The sequence below is a fragment of the Electrona antarctica genome, assembly GCF_951216825.1.
Source record: "Electrona antarctica genome assembly, chromosome: 6".
Classification (NCBI taxonomy): Eukaryota; Metazoa; Chordata; class Actinopteri; order Myctophiformes; family Myctophidae; genus Electrona; species Electrona antarctica.
Window position 1 is genome coordinate 9,180,391 of NC_136811.1, and position 22,207 is coordinate 9,202,597.

The following is a 22,207-nucleotide window of genomic DNA, read 5'->3' on the forward strand; positions in this document are numbered from 1 at the left end:
ACTGTATGATTGTTGACCATGTGAATGAATAATCACATCCCCTCTCTCCTTGTCCCCTCATATAGCCTCAGTGGTGGACCTGGTGCCAGTAAAACGTACTCTGTTGCAATTTGGGAACATGATTGGCTGTGTCACTGGAAACCCGTTCAATGTGTTTTATTACATGGACTATGGTTGCTTCTGCGGGGCCGGTTCAAACGGGAACGTAGCCGTTGATGAACTTGACAGGTAACTATGCACTCAAGGACAACAAAATGGGATGGGAATGTGATAATGTTGTATTGCTTGCTTGTTGTATGTAGTATTTCTTTGTCGCCTTTCTTTATGTATGAGTTGCGTACATAATTATGATAAATGCTTTTGCATGCTTTTACCAAAGACTCCCTGTGACATACTAGATAAGCTCCTGCCTTATGGGCCGCAAGGCTTACTTACTTACCTATCAGTAGTGGAAAGTAACCAAGTACATTTACTTAAGTACAGTTTTGAGGTATTTGTACTTATAGGCTACAATTTTCTGTACTTTTACTTCACTACATTTTGTGCCGCGACGCATTGTGAGCTTGTAGATTTTTCAAAAGTTTGTACTTGATGGTCATTTGGGACGGCAAATATTATAGCCTATTATCCGTGCTGTGATTTTATGTGACATAAGAAATGCATTAATAACAGCTTATTCTTCTGTCTGTTCTCTGTTTGTGTCAGATGCTGTCAGGTCCATGACAAGTGCTATGGTGATGGTGATGCAACGGCCTGTAATGGTTGGTATTGGGGATACAGTCTCACTATGAAGCTAAGAATGAAGCAGACGTATTCTGTTAAGCGTCAATCCTACGGTTACAATTGTGATGCGGCCACCAAGACTGTTACTTGTGACAGTGAGTATCTTTGCCAATTATTGACACTCTGTGATTTTATTGATAATTGACATGTGATCGAGATCTCAGTAACTAAATCTAACCACTGTATAAGCTTTTATATATATATAAATATATATATATATATTTTTTTTTTTCTTTTTCTTTTCTTCTTAAGCTTCTTTAAAGCATTAAAGCAACTACAAGTTTGAGCAACAATCAGTATAAAGTCACTCTAGAGGAATCACTTTGAAGACGTACTGATCTTCTTTTGTACATTTTTAATCCACACAATTCTAACATGTGAAGACTACTGATCTTCTTTTGTACTGGTGTGGTCATCATGGGTTAGGGTTTTAAATGATGTAAAAGACGATCAGTGTTTTTCTAATCCATTTTAAATGCTATAGGAACTCTTGTTGTAAAAAAACGATTTATACTTTTGATCTAATCTCCTTGATTGTATTTATTTCTTTGTTTTATACTTGACTCAGTTGGCAACGGTCGATGTGCGGCATGGGCCTGTGCCTGCGACAGCGAAGCGGCCATGTGTTTCGCCAGAGCAAAAAAACAGTATAAGTTTCGTGACCATGACCAGGGCCTCTGTAAATATACTAAATAAGCAACAAACACACATGCAATGATGCCATTATATTGGCTCTGAGAGTTCCTCTTAATAAAAAATACACCAAATGCAATCATACTTGTGTTGTGTTTATTGTCTCCACCAGGCCGAAGGCATGGTGAAAGAGTATGTTTTGCACTCCGTCCGTGTGTGTGTGTGTGTGTGTGTGTGTGTGTGTGTGTGTGTGTGTGTGTGTGTGTGTGTGTGTGTGTGTGTGTGTGTGTGTGTGTGTGTGTGTGTGTGTGTGTGTGTGTGTGTGTGAGTCTGTGTGTGTGTGAGTCCGTCTGTGTACAGCTAATCTCCGGCACCGTTAACCTGATCGATGCCAAATCAAAGTTTGCAGGATTGGTCCATTTTGAACAAAAAGCCTCAAATCATGAACGCAGCGTGCAATTTACGTGAAATCTTTCACAGACTTTCCTACTAGGATGAGGAATATATCCCACCCTTTTCACATTGGCCTGTTATAGCGCCACCAACAGGTGGATTTTTGCAAAACACATTTTTGGAACAAAATGCCTCAAATCATCCAATTGCCATCCAAGGCGTAAGAAGAAATGTCACCCTTTTCACATTGGCCTATTATAGCGCCACCAGGAGGCCACAACCTGACCTGCCCTGGTGGAGACCTGTGCCCCGATGGGCACTTTATTTAGTTTTTAACTGGCTTTATGATGATTTTTGAGTGGTGCAACCACCAACTGTCACTGTTGCGCAGCCTAACACACACACACATATTAATTAACTGATGATTTCGGGTGTTCCCGGGGACCCCCACACAGTAACTCTGTCATTTCTGGACCGTTTCGGACACGGGGCGGCTCGCCACCCTGGGCGCGTTCCTGTGGGCCTGGAACTTCCAGGGACCCCCACACAGAGTTGTGATTTTTTTCTTTTTTGCACAAGTGTATATTTGTATTATCTTTAAATGTTCTGATGAACTGAAAATGGAGGACCCTAGAGTTAACAAGTCTTTTAATGCTTTTTCTGGTTTTATCCTCATAGCAGAATTTGTACTGACCTGTACTTTCATACCCACAAACACCCTACAAACTGTTAATAACATTTTCGAATCTCGATCAATCAATAAATCAATCAATCAATCAATCAGACTTGGCAGCCATAGGCCTACTATGACGTAGGCTATGATCTTCAAAAGCCACGTATTATATTGGAGGGGCTATAGCGCCCCTCACAGAAAGAAAAATCACTTTTTCCCAAGGTTTTGGGGGAAAATAGCAGAAAAATAGCAGACAATATTATTTAAATTGCTCAATTTGTGGAATGGCTTCTTTTGGTGAAGGAGTGGCAGGCGGGGTGGGAGAAGGAGGGCAGGGGTGGGCATTTTCACCAGGTCCAGCCAGCTGTAAACAGAGAGTGTGGGTGTAACTTTGCGCCACGCAGGGATGCGGTTAAACTTAAAGTATGTAGAATGAGACTGGGGCACTGTGGCCTAAACAAAAACCTACGGCTAATAGGGAAACATGACACCGGGCTATGCCAATGTGGGCAGCCGGAGACAGTGCGACACATCGTTTTAGAGTGTAGGATGTATAACATAGAAAGACAGGCGCTCTTCTCAAGGATGACAGAGTTAGGAATAGAGGCTTTTTTCTATTTGCTCTTTATTTGGCCACTGTGAGAATCACCAGCTGATTACAAAGGCAGTACTGCAGTTCCTGCAGTAGGTGAACAAACAAACCAGTGGAGGGCAGTAATACGCCTATAGCGTCTACACTGCCAGGAACCTAAAAGAAGAAGAAGAATAAGAAGATGGCTTCTTTTGGGCTTGTTTTTCTAATCAGATATGGCAACACTGGTGACGTCACTCACTTTGGCCACTGACTGAGGTCTTCTTCTTGCAGAAGAACGGATCGTTGGTTGAAGGTTGACTTCTGCAACAATCTGCGTCCCGTTGAGCCGTTTCAAATGTGTCCGCAAAGGTAAAACCACATCTGCATGGCATGTAGAGAGAGAGAGAGAGACAGGCACTTGACGCGCGTCGCAGACAAACCGCAAACCTAATGAATGGTTGACAGTCACAAACTTTGCCTGCCTGCCTAGCTGGCCGGCTGTTTGCTGGAGCTAACGGCTAACGGCGTTATCATAATATGGTGCTAACTGGCAGGTCAATGGCTATATTGGTGGCTATATTGGTGGCACGGTCAGTGGCTAACCTGTCCACAGCATTAAGGTTAGCATATGGTGCTAACTGGTAGATCAGTAGAGCTAACCTGCACAGACAGTGCACACATAAAGGTTAGCATATGGTGCTAACTGGTAGATCAGTAGAGCTAACCTGCACAGACAGTGCACACATAAAGGTTAGCATATGGTGCTAACTGGTAGATCAGTAGAGCTAACCTGCACAGACAGTGCACACATAAAGGTTAGCATATGGTGCTAACTGGTAGATCAGTAGAGCTAACCTGCACAGAAAGCGCACACATAAAGGTTAGCATATGGTGCTAACTGGTAGATGATCACTGGCTAACCTGCACAGACAGCAATAAGGTTAGCATATGGTGCTAACTGGTAGATCAGTGGCTAACCGTGCACACAGCATTAAGGTTAGCATATGGTGCTAACTGGTAGACCAGTAGAGCTAACCTGCACATACAGTGCACACAGCATAAAGGTTAGCACGGTGCTACTATGCTACATGGCAGGTCAGTGGCTACGTGCACACAGCATTAAGGTTTAGCATATTATGATGCTAACTGTATTTCTAGCAGCACAGGACAGCACAGGGTTAATGTTGGTAGTAGCACGGTGATAAACTGACAGTAGCTAGGTCTGTTGAACTGGTTGCACACACACGAAAAGGTCTCATCTATTCTGGAGTGTGTTGTTGTTAATGTTGATACACTTGAGTTGACTATTGTGCAGTGGAACATCTACCGGCCCCTGGCCTTGACACATTGACAACATACTAGAATTAAACTGTGATATGATTACAAGCAGCTGAGCAGTTCCACAGACCAAGTGATCCAGGTGAATGTATGGAACTGAACTGTCTAGCTGTAACTGTTGGAACCCTGGCTATAAACCTGAAGTGTAACTGCATGCAATGGTTAAGCGGCTGCAGCTGTGGGGGGCATGCCCTCACATGTCCCTCACAGGACATTCAACTCAGCAGTTAAGTTACTTCAGCTGATATTAGACACATTTGATAAGCTGTCAGTTTACATAACATGTGTCTATAGTAGTGCTAGACAGTACTGTTCTGTTCCAAATGCTAGAGAGCCTTATGCCCTCTTTTAGACTTCTGTTCAGAGCTAGATTGGATAGATTTGTATTGTCCCAATGGGGAAATTAGTTATGACACTGTTATAGTATATATTCTGCTGTTAAACAGATATGTTGACAATGCAATATTACATACACAGACTGCGAAACACGTTGCTAGCTAGTCCACCAGGACCACTGAACAGAACTCTTACGGCCATACTCCAGTTTTAGGTGACCACTGCGGTGGTTGGGAAAACTACAACATGGATAACTTTTCTTGTGACCACCGCGCTCTGACTTAAAGGCTCATTCATTCGTCTGGATTCTCGGTGGTGAGGTGACCACCGGAGCTGAAATAACGTTGAGCGGTGGTGAGTAAAAACAAGAGAGAAGGGCTGGAGCGGTGGCGGTGGTTTGCTCTTCACCGCGGCTCCGTGACGTCATGTTGTAGTTCGGTGGTTACCTCGCCACCGAAAATCCAGACTATGTATGAGCCTTTATGGTGCGTTACCTGTTCAAATCATATTATGGAAATAAAGGTAATATGGGTCGCACACACCAAGACTGCGTTTTAGTTTTTATTCTCGCGTGATGAATCAAAGACAAACGTTTCGGCTACGCATCTCTCTGTTTTGACTCACCACCGTTTCTGTGGTCACTCAATTATCACCTAAAACTATGAACTATGAATATGCTCTCTGTCAGACTTCACAAGCAAAGAAACTTGCTGAAAACCTACGCCTGTCTGTCAACTCAATTGTCGATGTATAAAACCAATAGCCATGTTACAGTCAAGTCATACTGTAACCGTACAGTTCATGATGATTTGGTAGCACCGCGTGGTGTACTTATTCTGTTGATGAGTTGCATCTGAATCTGAATCTGAACTGGGGAAAAACAGCCTTTTTTGTTTTTAACTTTTTGTGCCCCAACCACTTGGAATGAGCTACAGCTTAAATTAAAATGTTTACGTTATGTTCTCGTATAACACACGGTCAATTTAAATGTTTTTTATCGCAGACCTACCCACAAATGCGTGCAACTGCTTTTAAACTTGTGTTGTATGATCACACGATAGGGGAAAGTTATTTTCGGATTTGTTTTTATCATTGATGTGAAATTGTATTGTGATGCACCTCGACGACACTGCAAATTAGGGCAACCTCAATGTCTTTCGAGAATAAATAATGGTTTGAATTTGGGTCATTGCACTTGCAACGGAGCGTATTGTCTGGGGGACTATTAAACTGCCTGCACCGGGCATCCAACCTCAGTTTGATTTCTCGGTGATCTTCTTGGGTCAGCTCATGCTGCACAAGATAAACCATCCGCTGTTCACTTCAGAATGACCTAGGTAGCATAAAACTGTGGTTATATTTACATTAAACATAAACTTTTTAAAATAAAGATCAACCGTTTTTAGTATCATCAGCAACCGTTTTTAGTATCATCAGGGACAGGGAATATATTTTGTCAGTCAGGAACACAGTATTTGGGTACTAAATTGACTTGTACGTCCTCTTATCTGTGTGATTATCTGTCGTGAACCAGGCAAAATGAGCAGAAAACCCCCCAACAGACCTGGAATCAGTTTTGAGGTGGGAGCCAAAGTGGAAGCCCAGGACTACCTGAAGAAATGGTACGGCACTAACACTGGACTGTTATCTATAGATAGAATTATGAACTTGACCATAGTCATTCAGGCGTTGACACTAAGGGTCGCCCACCTGACCCTGGCAGCTAAAATAAAACTCCCGGGCAGGTGCCTTCAGGTTGCCCGACTGGGCAACTTTAGGCGTGATTCATATACTCCTATTTTAGAGCCGAATAAAAGTCGGTTCGGCTCCGTAGAGCCTACGATGTGACGTCATTTGAGGTTCGGGGGGGGGGGGGGGGGGCGGTTACCGTCCTAAAGTCGGCTCTTCGGTGCTACTGAAAATTTCTGACGAGCCGAAATCGTTTCGGCACTACAGCGGTAAAATAGGAGTATGAATCGGCCCTAAGTGCGCAACTGTCTATAAACGCAACACGAGATATCGGTCTAAACACCTGAATGTCTCCTAGTCTGTGGAATGTAAAATAAGAGCACTGTTTACCTACAATGTGCTGTTTTCACTGTGGCTTCACTTAAAAATATAATATAACAAGTGTGAACCCATAGTTATATATTCATGGCTAATAGCTATGTAGGTATTTATTTGGTATAAGAATTGAGGTTTGACTTTTTTTTTTTTTTTTATCGCACAGCCCCAGCCAGAAAGTAAAAAACAAATGTTAAATTGAACTGTAATTGACATTTTACCTATCATTTTATAATGGAAGATTTACTTTTCGGGCAAGTGGGCAAAGCCTGTGGGCAAGTAGAACACGACCTGTACTTGCCCGACTGGCAAAGTGCCTCTGAGACCTTAGTGTCAACCCCTGCAAAAACTCCTAGAAATAATATGCAACATTCATCATAGTGCGCTCACAAAGTATGCATTAATTGACTAGGCCTATCTCACAGCCCCCTTTCCACGCCCACTTCCGGTAAATAGTGGTGTCATTTAACATTAGGCATTTACACTTTTTTTTCTCTGGAGAATCTAAGTACATTTCCTAATGTTAAAATGTCAAAGATAATAATATTATAATATGAAGAAAACACAATGGTATAACAACTCAAATAAGTAGAATAAACCTTACCTTTACAAAACGGTAGTTTGTGGCTTGTGAAAATACCTCTTAACATGGAAGCCTATGGACCGCAAAAAAAATAACACCACTATCTCCAAAAGGGGGCGTAAAAAGGGGGCGGGGAAATGCTGTGAGATAGGCCTAATGACAATTGAACTGTTATAAAACCGCATTTTAGTCCAGCAATGTCCTATTTTGGAAACATTAGAAATGGTACAGTGTTGCAGAGTGGGGGATTATGACCTCACTAAGGCATTGTACAATTGTAAAGCTTCTCTGATGTGAACAAAGTATTGCAGGTAGTCTCACTAATCTAGACATCTCGGTACCTAACTTCACTCCCTGACTTTCTTATTAATATCCCCAAAGGAGAAAGCCTGCAGCCAGGCCGGTGTACTCTTTTGGGGTTTTTCAATGAGACGACAACAGGAAATGTGAAAAGTATAACTTCTACATGGTTCTGACAAAGACAGTGTAGTTTGTTTTATGACTAAGTTAATTGCATCATACAGGCCAGCTTTTGGACTATTTTGATTCATTGAATATATCCTCTTGACCGCTCCACAATACACAATGTTCCATTGTTTTTTTTTGTTTTTTTTTTATCATCAGTCCTTTATGTTTTCCCGGAGAATGTAAACACCAGAGTGTCAGGAGGAAAACGGAAATCCCTTTTAATTAAACACTTTAGTTTCAACCTGCGTGGCCATAGCTGAGTGGTTAGTGAGCCCGAGGCCCTCGTTGTCCGAGGTTGGATTCCAGGCCAGGCCACCAATGTGTCCATGTGGGTCCCAGAGCAACACCCCCTAAATAGGCTCTATGCACACAGAATAACTCTTTCTACTTCCGGACCCCTTCCCTGCTTCCTTCACAGGTGTTACCGATGATAATTAACCCATTTTGACCTGACCTCAACATTTTTAAAAATTCTTCTAAATCCTCCAGTTTTCTGAAATAAATATTTTCACGATTTTTCAAAAATAGCAGACCTACACGCTCGTAGCGCGCCACTAGGTGGCGCGCTACGAGCGTGTAGATTATAACAATGTTTAAAACACCAAAAGGGGTTCCCGCCGAAAATGGGTTAAGGCTCTGTTCCATTTTGTGTACAGTGGTTCTCAAACGTTTTAATTTCAAGGACCCCCCCCCCATAACTCTGCGAGTGTACAAATGGAGCCGTACGGGTCCATTTGGTTCCATGATGTGTACACTCTCAGAGTTACACACCTGTACGGGTCCATTTGGACACTTTTGAGACCCACTGGTGTAGCAGAGCCAACATGCACAATAAGCAGCACTCTGACTCTGTTTGACCAGAATGGAACAGAGCCTTCATTTAGTATCATCGGTAACAGCTGTGAAGGAAGTAGCTAGGGAAGGGGCCCGGCAGTATGACGAGTTATCTGTGTGGTGTCGTAAAATGACACTCACTACTCCTAGTATATAATGGATACATTTCACGTACAGTATGTGCAACTGCAAATATAAGTCAGTGACCAAAACACCCCTGCAAGGAGTGGGCACTGGGGACTATTCTAACATGGAGTCCCTAGTTTTGGGTATGTCATTATAGGCAAAGAAAATAGCTCTTCAAGTTCACAAGGCATCACAATTGTTGTCGATTGATTGTCTACTCTTATCTTCACGTATAAAAGTATAAAATGAGACTTAAGTGGTTAAACTAGCCATGGTAATCTCCACAAATGGTCTCAAGCCTCCAGAACTGTACAGCTGTGCCAAACTGTACACAAACTAGTCGGTTCTCTCTGCATAGCTGCTCACGTCTCCCATGGTGCTAGCGATAGCAGGATCTTTTAGACACAATTTGTTGCTTCTTCTTTGGACCATTAAACCACATGTACCCTAGTGTTCCTATTCTGAAGGCGAGCATTTGGCAAAAAATAGCAGATCTAGCAATTTCACAGTGCATTGTGTTGTGACTCTGAGCTTGAAGATATGCAGTTGCAACGCGCTCCGTTGTGAACGTGTAGATCTGCTGTTTTCAGCAAAGAGATGATGTGATTGTAGATTGGGGTGGCAGAACAGCCGGATGGGAACCCGCACGTTTCGCCAGTTCGATTCCGGGCTCTCCCCTCAGAGTCAGTGTCGAAGTGTCCTTGAGCAAGATGCTGCTGAAACCTTGATTGCTCCCGAGGAGCAGGTTGGTGCCTTGCATGGTTTCCCCCGCCATCGGTGTGTGACTGGGTGAATGTAATGCACAATCTATACGTAAAGCGCTTTGGATAAAAGCGCTATATAAATGCACCATTTACCATTTATAAAAAAACAGCATAACTCGTACCCCTACTCGTATAGAGTAGGGGTTCTCAATCTGGGGGTCCCCAAATTATTTTGTGGGGGTCCCCAAATTATTTATTTTATTTATTTATTTTGCGACTGCATGGCTGGAAAATGGAGTTTACATAAGTACACATTGGAGTGCATGCATAAACAATTTGTATTGGTGGTGGGGAGGGGGTCGCGAGACATGTCCAAGCGCATTTTCAGGGGGTCCCCAGCCAAAAACGTATAGAGCTCTGGTGCACCCAGTTCAACTAATTCTTCACTCATGGCGTGTAACTTCTGCGTGTTGCGTGTTTCAGGTACCCAGCCCGTATAGAGAAGCTGGAGCCAGAGAACGGCAAGCTGCTGGTGCATTTTGAGCGCTGGAGCCATCGCTACGACGAGTGGATCTCCTGGGACAGCAGCCGACTCCGCCCCCTCGAAAGGCCCGCCCTCCGCAAGGAGGGGCTGAAGGACGACGACCACCACCACCACCACGACAAGACTGTACGACATACAAACGCACACTGTCACCACACACAAACATCCACAGTCTCTCCCTCGCAGGTAGAACCCTTTACCGGATTATACACACGCACAAACACACAGATGTCTCATGTTATTGAGATGCTTCTTGCCATGCATCAAGGCTTATTATTAGACATGTAACGATATATCGTATATCGATATATATCGATATTAATCCCGACGATATGAATCGATTCATTGAAATTAAAAAATCGATTTTCAAAATAAAAATAATATATCTTTTTTTTCTTTTTTTTTATGGGGGCTAGTGTGTGATGTGAAATGTGAGCTTTAGTCATATTCCATCATATTCAAGTGCTTTTGGAGAGAAATGATTCAGTAGTAGAGCACTGTAGAGGGGAGCTGTGTGTGTCTGTGACTGTGCCCATGGGTGATGATGGTCGTTGATGCTCATCAAGGAAGGCAATTATGTTTCTGCACTGTCAAAAGTAATGCTACTTCTTTTGCAATGTAGTTAAATAAGAAATCTCAGGGGGGAAGATAAATTATATAAAATTAAAAGAAAACGGTAATTTTTCTTTAAAATATATATATTTTTTAATATCGTGACAAATCGTATCGTGAACCTAGTTTCGTTTTGGGCTTTGGGTGGCAAAGCCTTCATCCAATCAGGATGAGAGGGGCCTTCCTCCAATCATGATCGAGTGGGGCGGGCATTGGTGCACGTGCTGTTGGTCTGTTGTACTTCCCCCACTGTAGAGCGTGTGCATGTGCACATCTTGTTACCGGGTGGACCGGGTTTTTTTTCCAAATCACCCAAATCACTGAATGCTCCTTTAAGTGATGCATGCCTTTAAACGCAGGAGTTGTTTTTTAAGCGACGCATGCCTTTATGCAGGAGTTGTTTTTTTAAGCGACGCATGCCTTTATGCAGGAGTTCCGAGATGGTGAGGAGGTTCTGGCTCGCTGGACAGATTGTCGCTACTACCCTGCAAAGATTGAAGCTGTCAACAAAGAGGGTGAGTACTAGGGCATTCACTTCTAGTCAACTAGTTGACTAGTTGCCTATTTTACTAGTCGACTAGTTGTTTAACCACCTATTATGTAAAAAAATAAATAAAATCTTTTTTTTTCTTTTTTTTTGGGGAAATAAATATTTGTACATTTAAAAACTGTGTACATTGGTGAATATAACTATAATCTACCTGATCTTGAGGCCTACGGGAAAGAAAAAAAAAAAAAAAAAAAAACTTTTTTTTCTTATCAACTAGTCAACTAGTACCAGCAAGGTTGACTAGTGGATTTACTAGTCGACTAGTAAACTAGTCTAGTAAACTAGTCGACTAGTTGCTTAATGCCCTAGTGAGTACTACTAGCAAAGTAAGGGATAATATCTGGCTAAGTGGTCATTGTCAGGTGATAATTCACCGACAGGGAGTTTAACCACCTCGGCCTGAAGGTGAATTATCTCCCGACACCTAGCCAGATATTATCCCGCTTATTACATGGCTACCTATTACTAAACATAAATGAATACATTGACCCAAAACACAACACAAAAAGTATTCCATAAGTTTGCGCTGGCTGCGTCTGGCCAGCTGCAGGGCTTGTCGGAAAACAAGGAAGTGAGTTGATCAAATGGAATCCATTCCGAAAATATTTTCAAATGGTTAAACCAAACCCGAATGGATCCGTGACAATTTCGTCGGATTCCGACCCGTTACGAGATTTCTTTCAAATTGCGTCGCCGAGTCCGACCGAGATCCGATTATTTCCGACATTCCGAGAGACCCGACCCAGCTGAGCCAGGCAGACATAAATGTGGACTATATAGAAATACTGTAACGTATTGACCAATTACCATTTTATGATTAAAGGGATAGTTCAGATTTTTTTAACTTAAGTTGTATGAAATACTTGCCATTAATATAGTGGTTGCAACTGTATTAATTGATTGCCCGAGTCCCAGGGTGGGAGTTCTGCTCTGGTTTTGGTGAAATATCAAGTAGTTCCGGTCATTTTGTGGGGGGCACTGGGGGCCACGCAGTAAAATCTTCATACAACTTAAGTTCAAAAAATCTGAACTATCCCTTTAAAGCGCGAGAGAGAGAAAGAGAGAGAGAGAGAGAGACACAGACAGACAGACAGAGAGAGACTGCGCGCTGCAGTAGAGGGTGGGAGAGGGGAAAAAAAGAGTCTTGTCTCTACGCGTCTCCTCAGCGTGCCTGCATTTAAAATTAACCAAACAGATCATTTGTTTTTACACACAATCATCAGAGTTTTAGCAGAAGCACATGCATCATGCATGTACCGGTCTTGGCTGAATGGAATATTAACAAGGCGCGACACTCAATGCACTTATAAACAGCTCCTACTTTGCTCTCTTCTTTATCCACGTGTGGGGAATGGGATACACAGGAGAGTTGTCATGGTTGCTTTAATCCTTCTTATATTAATTTGATTTGAGCTTTGCTAGTTTGCCTTCACCTCGTTGAGGTCAACACTGATCGTGATATAAAGTATAATTGCACGCCGGTGTTTTCATTCAAATCAGCGCAAGGCAAAACCATGCAGGACTGGGCCTTGAATTGTGTGGTAAGTCTTGCGCTGCTGATCCTAAATCAGCATAATCATCACACGTAACACAGCCGTTCGTGTCGCTGCAACACTAACCTGATCCTAGGTCAGCCTAAATGATCACACTTTAAACAGAACTTTTTCCCCCGTTTTTCTCCTCCGCAGCCGTGCGGAGCATGAGCGCACATGCAGCGGACAGAGAGAAAGAGTATATAGGCTCAGTCAGACTGGCACACAATCACACACTGAATTAATATTTTATTAACATTTGCAACAACAACAACAAAAAAGCACAGACAGTTAACACACACACAGTAGCCTACGGGTCTTCTCGGACCCACTCGGACATTACACATAATGATTGAACAGACCCGAGATCCGAGGGGGATACGTCCCGATTCCGACCCTGCCCGAGTGATTACGTTAAAACACGACTCCGACCCGAGCGGGTCTCGGGTCAACTCGGGTATTTTCGGGGGGGGGGGGGGGGGGGGGGGGGGGGGGGAACCCGGTGAATTGCTCTACTGTGTGTGTGTCATATGTGCTAGGGCATTCACTTCTAGTCATTTTTACTAGTTGACTAGTCGACTAGTTGTTTAACTACCTATCTTTTTATACAAATATTTGTACATTTAAAAACTGTGTACATTGGTGACTCTAACTATAATCTACCTGATTTTGAGGCCTACAAAATCGGGGAAAAAATAAAAAAAATTACTTTTTTTTTTTTTTCTTATCAACTAGTACCAACAAGGTTGACTAGTGGATTTACTAGTCGACTAGTTGCTTAATGCCCTAATATGTGCAGGTATGTACCGTGTCCAGTTCTATGACGGTGTGGTGCGCAGTGTGAAGAGAATCCACATCAAGTCAATGCCAGAAGACGCCAAGGGACAGGTCAGCAAATTTTACCTGCTGCCTTTTCTGAGGGAATCCTCTCCTACCCGCTCCTCTGCTTTTCTCTCCTCTCCTTTCCCCTTTTCTCCTCTGTAAATATAGCTATTTGTTGATTACATGTATTATTAACCCATTCTGAACCGGGAACCCCATTTAGTGTTTTAAGCATTATGTTATACTTTAGCTATTGAAAAATAGCAGATCTACAAGCTCATAGCGCGGCACCGAGTGACACGCTACAAGTTTGTAGGTCTACTATTTTTGGAAAATCGCTAAAATGTGGTGCAAATCTTTGAATATATATATAGGTATTCTTTCACAGCCAATGTTTTTAACTCAAATCTTTGCTTCTGGGTGGGTCCCTGGAACAACATATTTCCAGATGGGGGGTCGGCGGCCAATTACATGTATATTTTTGGGGGTCCTTGACATGTAAAACTTTGACAACCAACTGACACAGAAACATTAGGTTTTTACTGAAAACTGTTGATTTAAATGATGATTTAGAAGACATGTGTAGAATCGTCCTCGGGGTCTAAATGGGTTAATGCGTAATATATCCCATTCTGGACGGGAACCCCTTTTGATGTTTTAACTAAGCATCATGTTATACTTTAGCTATTGAAAAATAGTAGATCTACAAGCTCATAGCGTGCCACTGAGTGGCGCGCTACAAGCTTGTAGGTCTGCTATTTTTGAAAAATCGTAAAAATGCGGCACATCTTTTGAATATATATTCTTTCAGGGCCTGTTGATGAATTGAATGATGCATGGTTGTTGTGCATTGCGTTGCATTTAAAACTTAACTTAAAAAAAACTTAACTTAAAAAAAAACTTAAAAAGAAAAAACTTAAAAACAAAACAAAAAAACACACGCACGCACACATACACACACACTAAAAAAATCTTTAAAAAAACACTTAATAATAATTTAAAAAAGAACTTAAAGTACGTCATTTATTCTAATTGTTATTGCAATTTACGAGCTGCCTTCGCTTCCCGCGTTCGCGCGTCTTACTTGTGGATTGCGTTGCATTTCCGCACCGACCAGGACTGGGTGGCTCTGGTGAAGGCGGCCACGGCCACGCGCTCCCGGAGCTTCAGCAAGCCACGGACCAGCAACAACAGCAGCCGCCTGCGGCCCGACGTCCAGGGGGACGAAGACGAGGAGGAGGACGAGGACGACCGAGAGACGGACGAGGACGACGACACGCACGGCGGGAGGAAGAGACGAGAGGGGGAGCACAAAGACCCGCCCACAATCCAGGTAGGGGAGCTTAAAGACCTGCCCACAATCCAGGTTAGGAGAGCACAAAGACCCGCCCACAATCCAGGTAGCGGAGCTTAAAGACCCGCCCACAATCCAGGTAGTCAACTATGGATGGTAAACCCTTTTTGGTTCTTGGTCCTCTCCATTTTGAAGCCTGGCTTTGTGTGCGCCCCCCCCCCCCCCCCCCCCATGACCTCATGTGGCAGCCAAGTCTATGGACTTTTTCTGTTTACCTTGTGTGTTCCCCCCCCCCCCCCCATGATGATGTCATGTGGCAGCCGGTGCTCCACCAAATGTATCTTGAAAGATGAATTAATGTATGACTGGATGCGACACAGTAAATGTCCTCAATGCTTAGTTAACCCAGAGAGAGTGCAAAATACATTTGTACAAATAGATAATTCGCACTTTACGATTGTCTGTTTGGCCCTGATTGAGGCAGTGTTGACACTGTGAAAATACTCTCTCTGTGTGTGTGTGTGTGTGTGTGTGTGTGTGTGTGTGTGTGTGTGTGTGTGTGTGTGTGTGTGTGTGTGTGTGTGTGTGTGTGTGTGTGTGTGTGTGTGTGTGTGTGTGTGTGTGTGTGTGTGTGTGTGTGTGTGTGTGTGTGTGTGTGTGTGTGTGTCAGGGCGTCTCGGCATCGGCAGGCTGTGGGAGCAGTGGAAGTTCAGTGAAGGACGAGCCTCAGTCGGACTCTGACTCGCCCCCCTTCACCACAGACAACAAACACAACACAGGTATGTTCTAATTACCACTGTGTGTGTACGTGCGTGCGTGTGTGCGCGCGTGCTGGTATTTGGCCCATCCTCCATAAAGGTTCATGGTTGTGTTTATTGTTAACATCTTGTGTACACAGGCCATATTTTTGTTATCTCTTATCCCCAAACTTCTTTGCCCTTTTTTTTTTTCTTTTTTACTTTTTTGAAAAACATTTTTAAATAGTTCAACTAGCCGATCTACACTTTTTTGACACATTGTGAGCTTGTAAATCGGCTATATTGAACTATTCAAAAATGTTTTTCAAAATGGTAAAAACAAAAAAGGCAAATAAGTTTAGGGGTAATGCCCGAAGAGTAAAATCTGTTTTCCTTGTCCTCATGACAATGCAGCAGCATAGCTAATAACAATAATAGAAAGAAAGGGATAGTGCTAAAAAGAGCAACACAAAAAAAGAGAACTTCAGCGTATGTATAATTATGTGCATTCGTGCATAATATAATTATTTCAGTAGCTGCCACAATCCTTTATATTGAAGTGCAAGGAAACGCCGGGGGAGGTGTGAAGCATCCCCAGCATAATTCAATTCAAAGGAGCTTTATTAGCATGAGAAAACACCCGTTTACATTGCTAAAGCGAGTTTAAGAAAATGGAAAGTATATACAGTTAAACAGGATATAGCATTGTTTTAAACAGAGCTATGTCACATTAATTCGTTTTTATATACTTGTTATTATATATACACTGTATAAAGCTTTTTTTTTCAAATATATATATATAGATATATACGGTAGTTTTTATTGATTGATTGATTGATTGATTGAAGAATTTATTAACAGTTTGCAGAATTACAGTACATTTCAAGCACAAACTCAATACAAAGACTGTTAACTGTGAGTGGACGACCCAATTAAGCATTACACTTGTTTCCAATAGGGTCCACCATGTTCAAATCATCAAAACATTTAGAGACGTACAAATAGACACTTCTATAGACAGAACAGGAATTCATCATAAAGGAGGTAAAAAGGGAAAAGAAACATATACAGTGAGGGAAAAAAAGGGGTGGGCGGTGGGGGGGATTCACGTTCAGCTCCGTTAATTTGTTTGTATTGGGGACAGTTAAGCAGCACATCTGACAAGAAAATCTTTGCACATAGTTACCCATTTTTTTTTCTCATCACAAACATCAACAAACAACGTACACCCCCCCCCAACGAAACAAGGACAAACAGGACAAAAGTAAATAAAAAATAAAAGTAAAAACACAGGTCTGTATAAAGCTTTTTGAAACAAAAAAAGCAGCACTCTTTTGCAGTCAATTCAATCAATTCATGCTTTATTGGCATGAGAAAACATACGTTTACTTTACATTGCCAAAGCAAAAAGTGGAACGATACAATCAAAACAAAATATAAATTGAAAGTCAAGATCTCCAATAAATCAATTTCTATGTAACCGAGATCACTCGATGCAGCCAGTGGAGGAATACACACAATGACTAGTCTTTAGGGTGGTTGTGTTCCATTTGATATCCTTCTCCTGTCACAGCAGCAGCTCACGAATCTTGTATTGCTGCTGTGTTTGCACATTGTTGTACTTTGCCCAGCAGATAATGGGAGTCACCCAGCCTCAGTCACTTTGCCTCAGTTTTAACCCATTCTGGTGCGGGAACCCCCTTTTGGTGTTTTTAGCATCATGTCATACTTTAGCTATTGAAAAATGTGCGGAAAATAGCGGACCTACAAGGTCCGCTATTGTAGGTCTGTAGGTCTGCTATTTTTGAAAAATCGTGAAAATGTGGCGCAAATCTTTGAATATATATTCTTTCAGAGCGAACGTTTTTAACTCAAATCGTTGGTTCTAGGGAGTCCCTGGTGCAACATATTTTCAGATGGGGGTCCAATTACATATATTTTTGGGGGTCCTTGACATGAAAAAGGTTGAGCACCACTGACACAGAAACATAGGTTTTTTTCAGAAAACTGTTTAGAAGCCATTTTTGTAGAACCTGGCCTCAGGTCTAAATGGGTTTAAAGGTAGCAGCTGTGATCATTATGTGCAGTAGGTCTAAGAGGTCTACAAGGTACAGGTAGTGCAGGAAACTCAATGGTTGCTAACGGTTGCTCAATGCTAATTCCAACCCAAACCCTGTATCCCCCACCTCCATACCCCCACAACCCCCCAAATGCCAGACCACCCCCCATGACCCACAACCCCCCACCAAAGTCCATAACCTACACTCAATTTACGAGATTATGGTGTAATTCTCAAAAACACTTAAAAATACTAGGACATCAATCCTAAAAGCTTGCAATGTGACGCTCTGTGAGCTGTATATGGAGATATTGGATGCTGTAAAAAAAACATCTCGACCTATCATTTCATGATTAGGGAATTGCTCCACAGTAACACCCACTGTTTGTGGGTGGCCAGAAGTGTCACTCCTTTGATAAGGAGAGAGAGAGAGAGAGAGAGAGAGAGAGAGAGAGGGCCACAACAAGCAACCTGTTTGAACAAAGACCATGAGTTCTGCCCTGGCCCAGGGGGTATATAACACCCCCCTTTGTGTGGATTCCTGTATTGTTGCTTCCTCCTTTAAGAAGAGTGACGTTTGTTACAGAGTAGGGACTTCTTTGTGGAGAGCTTGGAGAAGGACAACACGGTGAGAGAGAGAGAGAGAGAGAGGGGGGGAAAGAGAGTTTTACACATTTTCTCTATTCACATTTTATTGTACATACATTTGTTTTGTTTGCTATGGCAATGTATGTTTTCTCATGCCAATAAAGCCCCTTTCGAATTGAATTGGCCCGGTATGCAGACCCTCTTGGGCTGTGGGGACAGGACATGTTTCTAGAGAAACGTGCTCGCTTTTTTGAGGCTGCTGGATTTTGAGGCTGCTTCAAATGCTTGCTTCAAATGTAAAGATTTTTTTGTTTTTTGTCTGATTCCTAAGCCAATAATTCACCCTTTTTTGTCAGCCTTCTGATTGGTCCCTGACCAGCAGGCTCTTTCTGCCTTTTTCCGGCCCTGGTTCCGCCTTGTTTATGTTGAATTTGCTAAAACATCTTTTTTTGGAAAAAAACTAGAAAACAAACATGATATGCAGAGTCACCGTGCTGTACCTGTGATGTTCCTTTTTCTACTGACACCAAGTTTAACCCATTTTGACCTGAGATCAGATTCTAAAAATGTCTTCTACATCCTGACAGTTTTCTGAAAAAGCTATGTTTCTATGTCAGTCGTTCGTTTTTCAATAGCTAAAGCATAACATAATGCTAACACCAAAAGGGGTTCCCGCCCAAAATGGGTTAAAATAAGAATTGAATGCACAGAATATCAATACGAAGCAACTGGAAAAACATGTTATTTCAATGGTAGTGGACGGAGAGAGAGGATTTTTGTCCAACCACGAAACGGCAACCAATGGGTGAGACGAGGGGCACAACCACAGGGGCGGGACTTGCCAAAAGGGTGAATTGTGATTCTAACCCATTTTGGTGTTTTAAACATTGTTATAATTTAGCTATTGAAAAATAGCAGATCTACAAGCTCGTAGCGCGCCACCGAGTGGCGCACTACGAGCTTGTAGGTCTGCTATTTTTGAAAAATCGTGAAAATATTTATTTCAGAAAACTGGTGGATTTAGAAGATTTTTTTTTTTAAATGTTGAGGTCAGGCCTAAATGGGTTAACTCCACTCATTTGTTTCCTTTCCTTCCTTCCTTCCAGGTCACACTGACCCCGCCCCCTCCTGCTCTCTCACCTGCAGCCAGAGGCGGCGCTCGCAGCGCCTAGCGCCCACCTCGGACGCGCCCTCTGATCCTCCCACCACCCACCTCCACCACGAGCAGCCCTGTGCCCCGCAGCCCGCTGCGTTCTCCCAGACACCGGGTAAGTCTGACCCTCCCACCACCCACCTCCACCACGAGCAGCCCTGTGCCCCGCAGCCCGCTGCGTTCTCCCAGACACCGGGTAAGTCTGACCCTCCCACCACCCACCTCCACCACGAGCAGCCCTGTGCCCCGCAGCCTGCTGCGTTCTCCCAGACACCGGGTAAGTCTGATCCTCCCACCCACCACCACCACGAGCAGCCCTGTGCCCCGCAGCCTGCTGCGTTCTCCCAGACACCGGGTAAGTCTGATCCTCCCCCCCCACCACCACCACGAGCAGCCCTGTGCCCCGCAGCCTGCTGCGTTCTCTCAGACACCGGGTAAGTCTGATCCTCCCACCACCACGAGCAGCCCTGTGCCCCGCAGCCTGCTGCGTTCTCCCAGACACCGGGTGAGACACCCACGCCACAGAAATAATCAAATCATTCTCCCGGGTTCCCACGCTCATGAAATTCCTGGACATATTTGAAATTAGGAGAGAAAAGAACGAAGAAAAACAAGTTTTCCATGCCTGGAAAAGGTTTAGAAGTAATCAGATGTTTTGGAACATTTATTTGAATATCGTCTCCGTCGGGTCGGGTGGAAACTCATATGTCCAATTCAAACTCAAAAGTAGCAGATCTGCAAGCTCAAAACGCGTCGCTTTGCGCCACGTTGTACATCTGCTAATGTTGATGCTTTTGTGCGACGCCGTGCCCAGGTGCATCGACGGAGAGGGAGGAGTCAAGTCACCACAACTACTGCACGTGGGCCCCGCCCACAACGCCGGCCCAGCCAGCCATGGAACAGAGCCGGGTGACTGACAGCCCTTCGACCAATCACGTTGTCCTAGAAGAGAAGTCACCGCCCCCTATCGCAGGTAACCGCATGTGAAACTGATGCTCGAGCAGCTCGGCTCAACAAAGATAGTATGCACATAGTTACCTGTACATTGCTGTGTTGCTATTACATTACATTGTGGCTATGAGGGGGCACAGTGGGAGGGGGCACGGTGGCACGGTCGGTAGTGCTGTCGCCTCACAGCTAGAAGGTCCTGGGTTCGATTCCTGCTGGGGACGCTGTGGGCGCTGGAGGCGCGTTCCCTCCTCCGCGTCATCAGTGCCCATACCCGAGGTGGGGTTGGCGATAGGGCCTTTCTGTGTGGAGTTTGCATGTTCTCCCGTGTCCCCTAGGGTAGGTACCCTCACAAAAACATGCAGTAATCCTGGTCTCTAAACTACCTCTTCCTGGCCAGCCGGGGCGCCTGATGGAGGGGAAAGGAACTGGTCGGAATAACGTGTTCCTTCCACGCGCTACGTCCGGCCAGGGAAATTCCCCCCTGTCAGGTGAAAAGAAGCAGCTTGGACTCCTCATGCATGGAAGGAGGCATGAGGTCAGTCCGCTGCCCCCCAGGTTGGCAGAGGAGGTGTAGCGCCCAGGATTACATTAGATAATTGGCACTGGGTGAAAAAACTGGGTTGCAAAATCGTGGGATAAAAATTATATAAAAAAAAAAACATTGTGGCTATGTATAAACCGGCTTCATATGAGGGAATTATGTTGTGAATTACTGCAGGCTGGTGAGGTTGATTATTGACAGCGAACACTGCATCCTTGTTGACATTTACACATAAAAAACTATGCATCCAAACCAGTTCATTGCGGTGTGAAAACAAACCTTCCCATCGCATTGCTCCAGTCTCAGATCCTCGTGAAGATGATTCAAACTATTTTATTTTTAATCTTTTAATTTTTGAGTAAAACACATTGAGACTTTTGTCTCTTTTACAAGTGGGCACTGGCCAAGAGGCAGAAATTAAATTACAATCGTACATGTCAAATTACAGAACAGCAAATAATAACATCCATGATACACCTCAAAGTACCTATGAAATATATATATACAACAAATCACCACAATAGAGCACCGAAGTCCTGACGTCAGTGCCCTCTACTATCAGTAGAGGGCGCCAGTCCCATGGTTCGTGTATTTTTTTATAAGCATTGTACTCTCCATAGGGGGATTTTAGATCGCCTCATATAAGAACTGTATTTGAAAAATAAACCCATCACCCCGGCCTTTTAACTCATATGGATATGAAGCATCGACTGAAGGTGGAAATGTACAAATATACCCAAAGAGTAACAAAATAAGCGTTAGAAACGAGCCAAACAACCCAGAGACTACATTTCCGGGTAGGCTGCTTCTGCCCGCAGCCCGTCGCACAACAGAAACTGAACGTTAATTACGTTTATTTTAATTTTAATTTTATTGATATATAATGTATCGTGGTTAGTACGAGTCGAGTCACCACCAGCTGAGCTTACGTCAACGAGGAATCTCAGGAACGCAATATGTTGACAGCTGGGCGTGACGTATATGCTCGGCGACATTGCATTCATGTAGTTTCAAGGCTTTTGCGGTCACATTAATTCCATTTTCTCTATAAACTGGCTGTATCAAATATGAATGGACATCATTAACGACACACAGCCACTCCCCTGACAGAAACGCCGGGGTGGTCGGTTTATTTTTCAAACACAGTTCTTATATGAAGCGACATAAAATCGCCCTATGGAGATTTCAATACAAATCAAAAAATACACAAACCTGTGTGTTGGCGCCCTCTACTGAAAGTGACGTCAGACTTCGGTGCTCTATGCTCTCTTTTTAGTGGCAGGGCAAAATACACAATGTACAGTTGGGTGCCACC

General features: G+C 43.4%; 1 protein-coding gene across 7 annotated transcripts in view; it reads left to right on the forward strand.

Moving 5' to 3' along the window:
* The first annotated feature begins 3,286 nt into the window (after positions 1-3,286).
* LOC306925600 (PHD finger protein 20-like protein 1) overlaps positions 3,287-22,207 on the forward strand; it is a 54,548-nt gene continuing 35,627 nt past the window's right edge. For 3 of the 7 annotated variants that reach the window (XM_079504528.1, XM_079504527.1, XM_079504531.1), the window contains exons 1-9: positions 3,287-3,425; positions 6,265-6,352; positions 9,993-10,239; positions 11,096-11,180; positions 13,547-13,635; positions 14,687-14,902; positions 15,534-15,642; positions 19,354-19,515; positions 20,215-20,373. In XM_079504528.1, coding sequence (XP_079360654.1) covers positions 6,270-6,352; positions 9,993-10,239; positions 11,096-11,180; positions 13,547-13,635; positions 14,687-14,902; positions 15,534-15,642; positions 19,354-19,515; positions 20,215-20,373 — 1,150 coding nt within the window. In that variant the 5' untranslated portion in view covers positions 3,287-3,425; positions 6,265-6,269. Of the gene's footprint in view, positions 3,426-4,453; positions 4,477-5,060; positions 5,085-6,264; positions 6,353-9,992; positions 10,240-11,095; positions 11,181-13,546; positions 13,636-14,686; positions 14,903-15,533; positions 15,643-19,353; positions 19,516-20,214; positions 20,374-22,207 lie in introns of those variants that run through there. The other 4 variants (XM_079504532.1, XM_079504530.1, XM_079504529.1 and 1 more) reach the window with 4 other exon arrangements.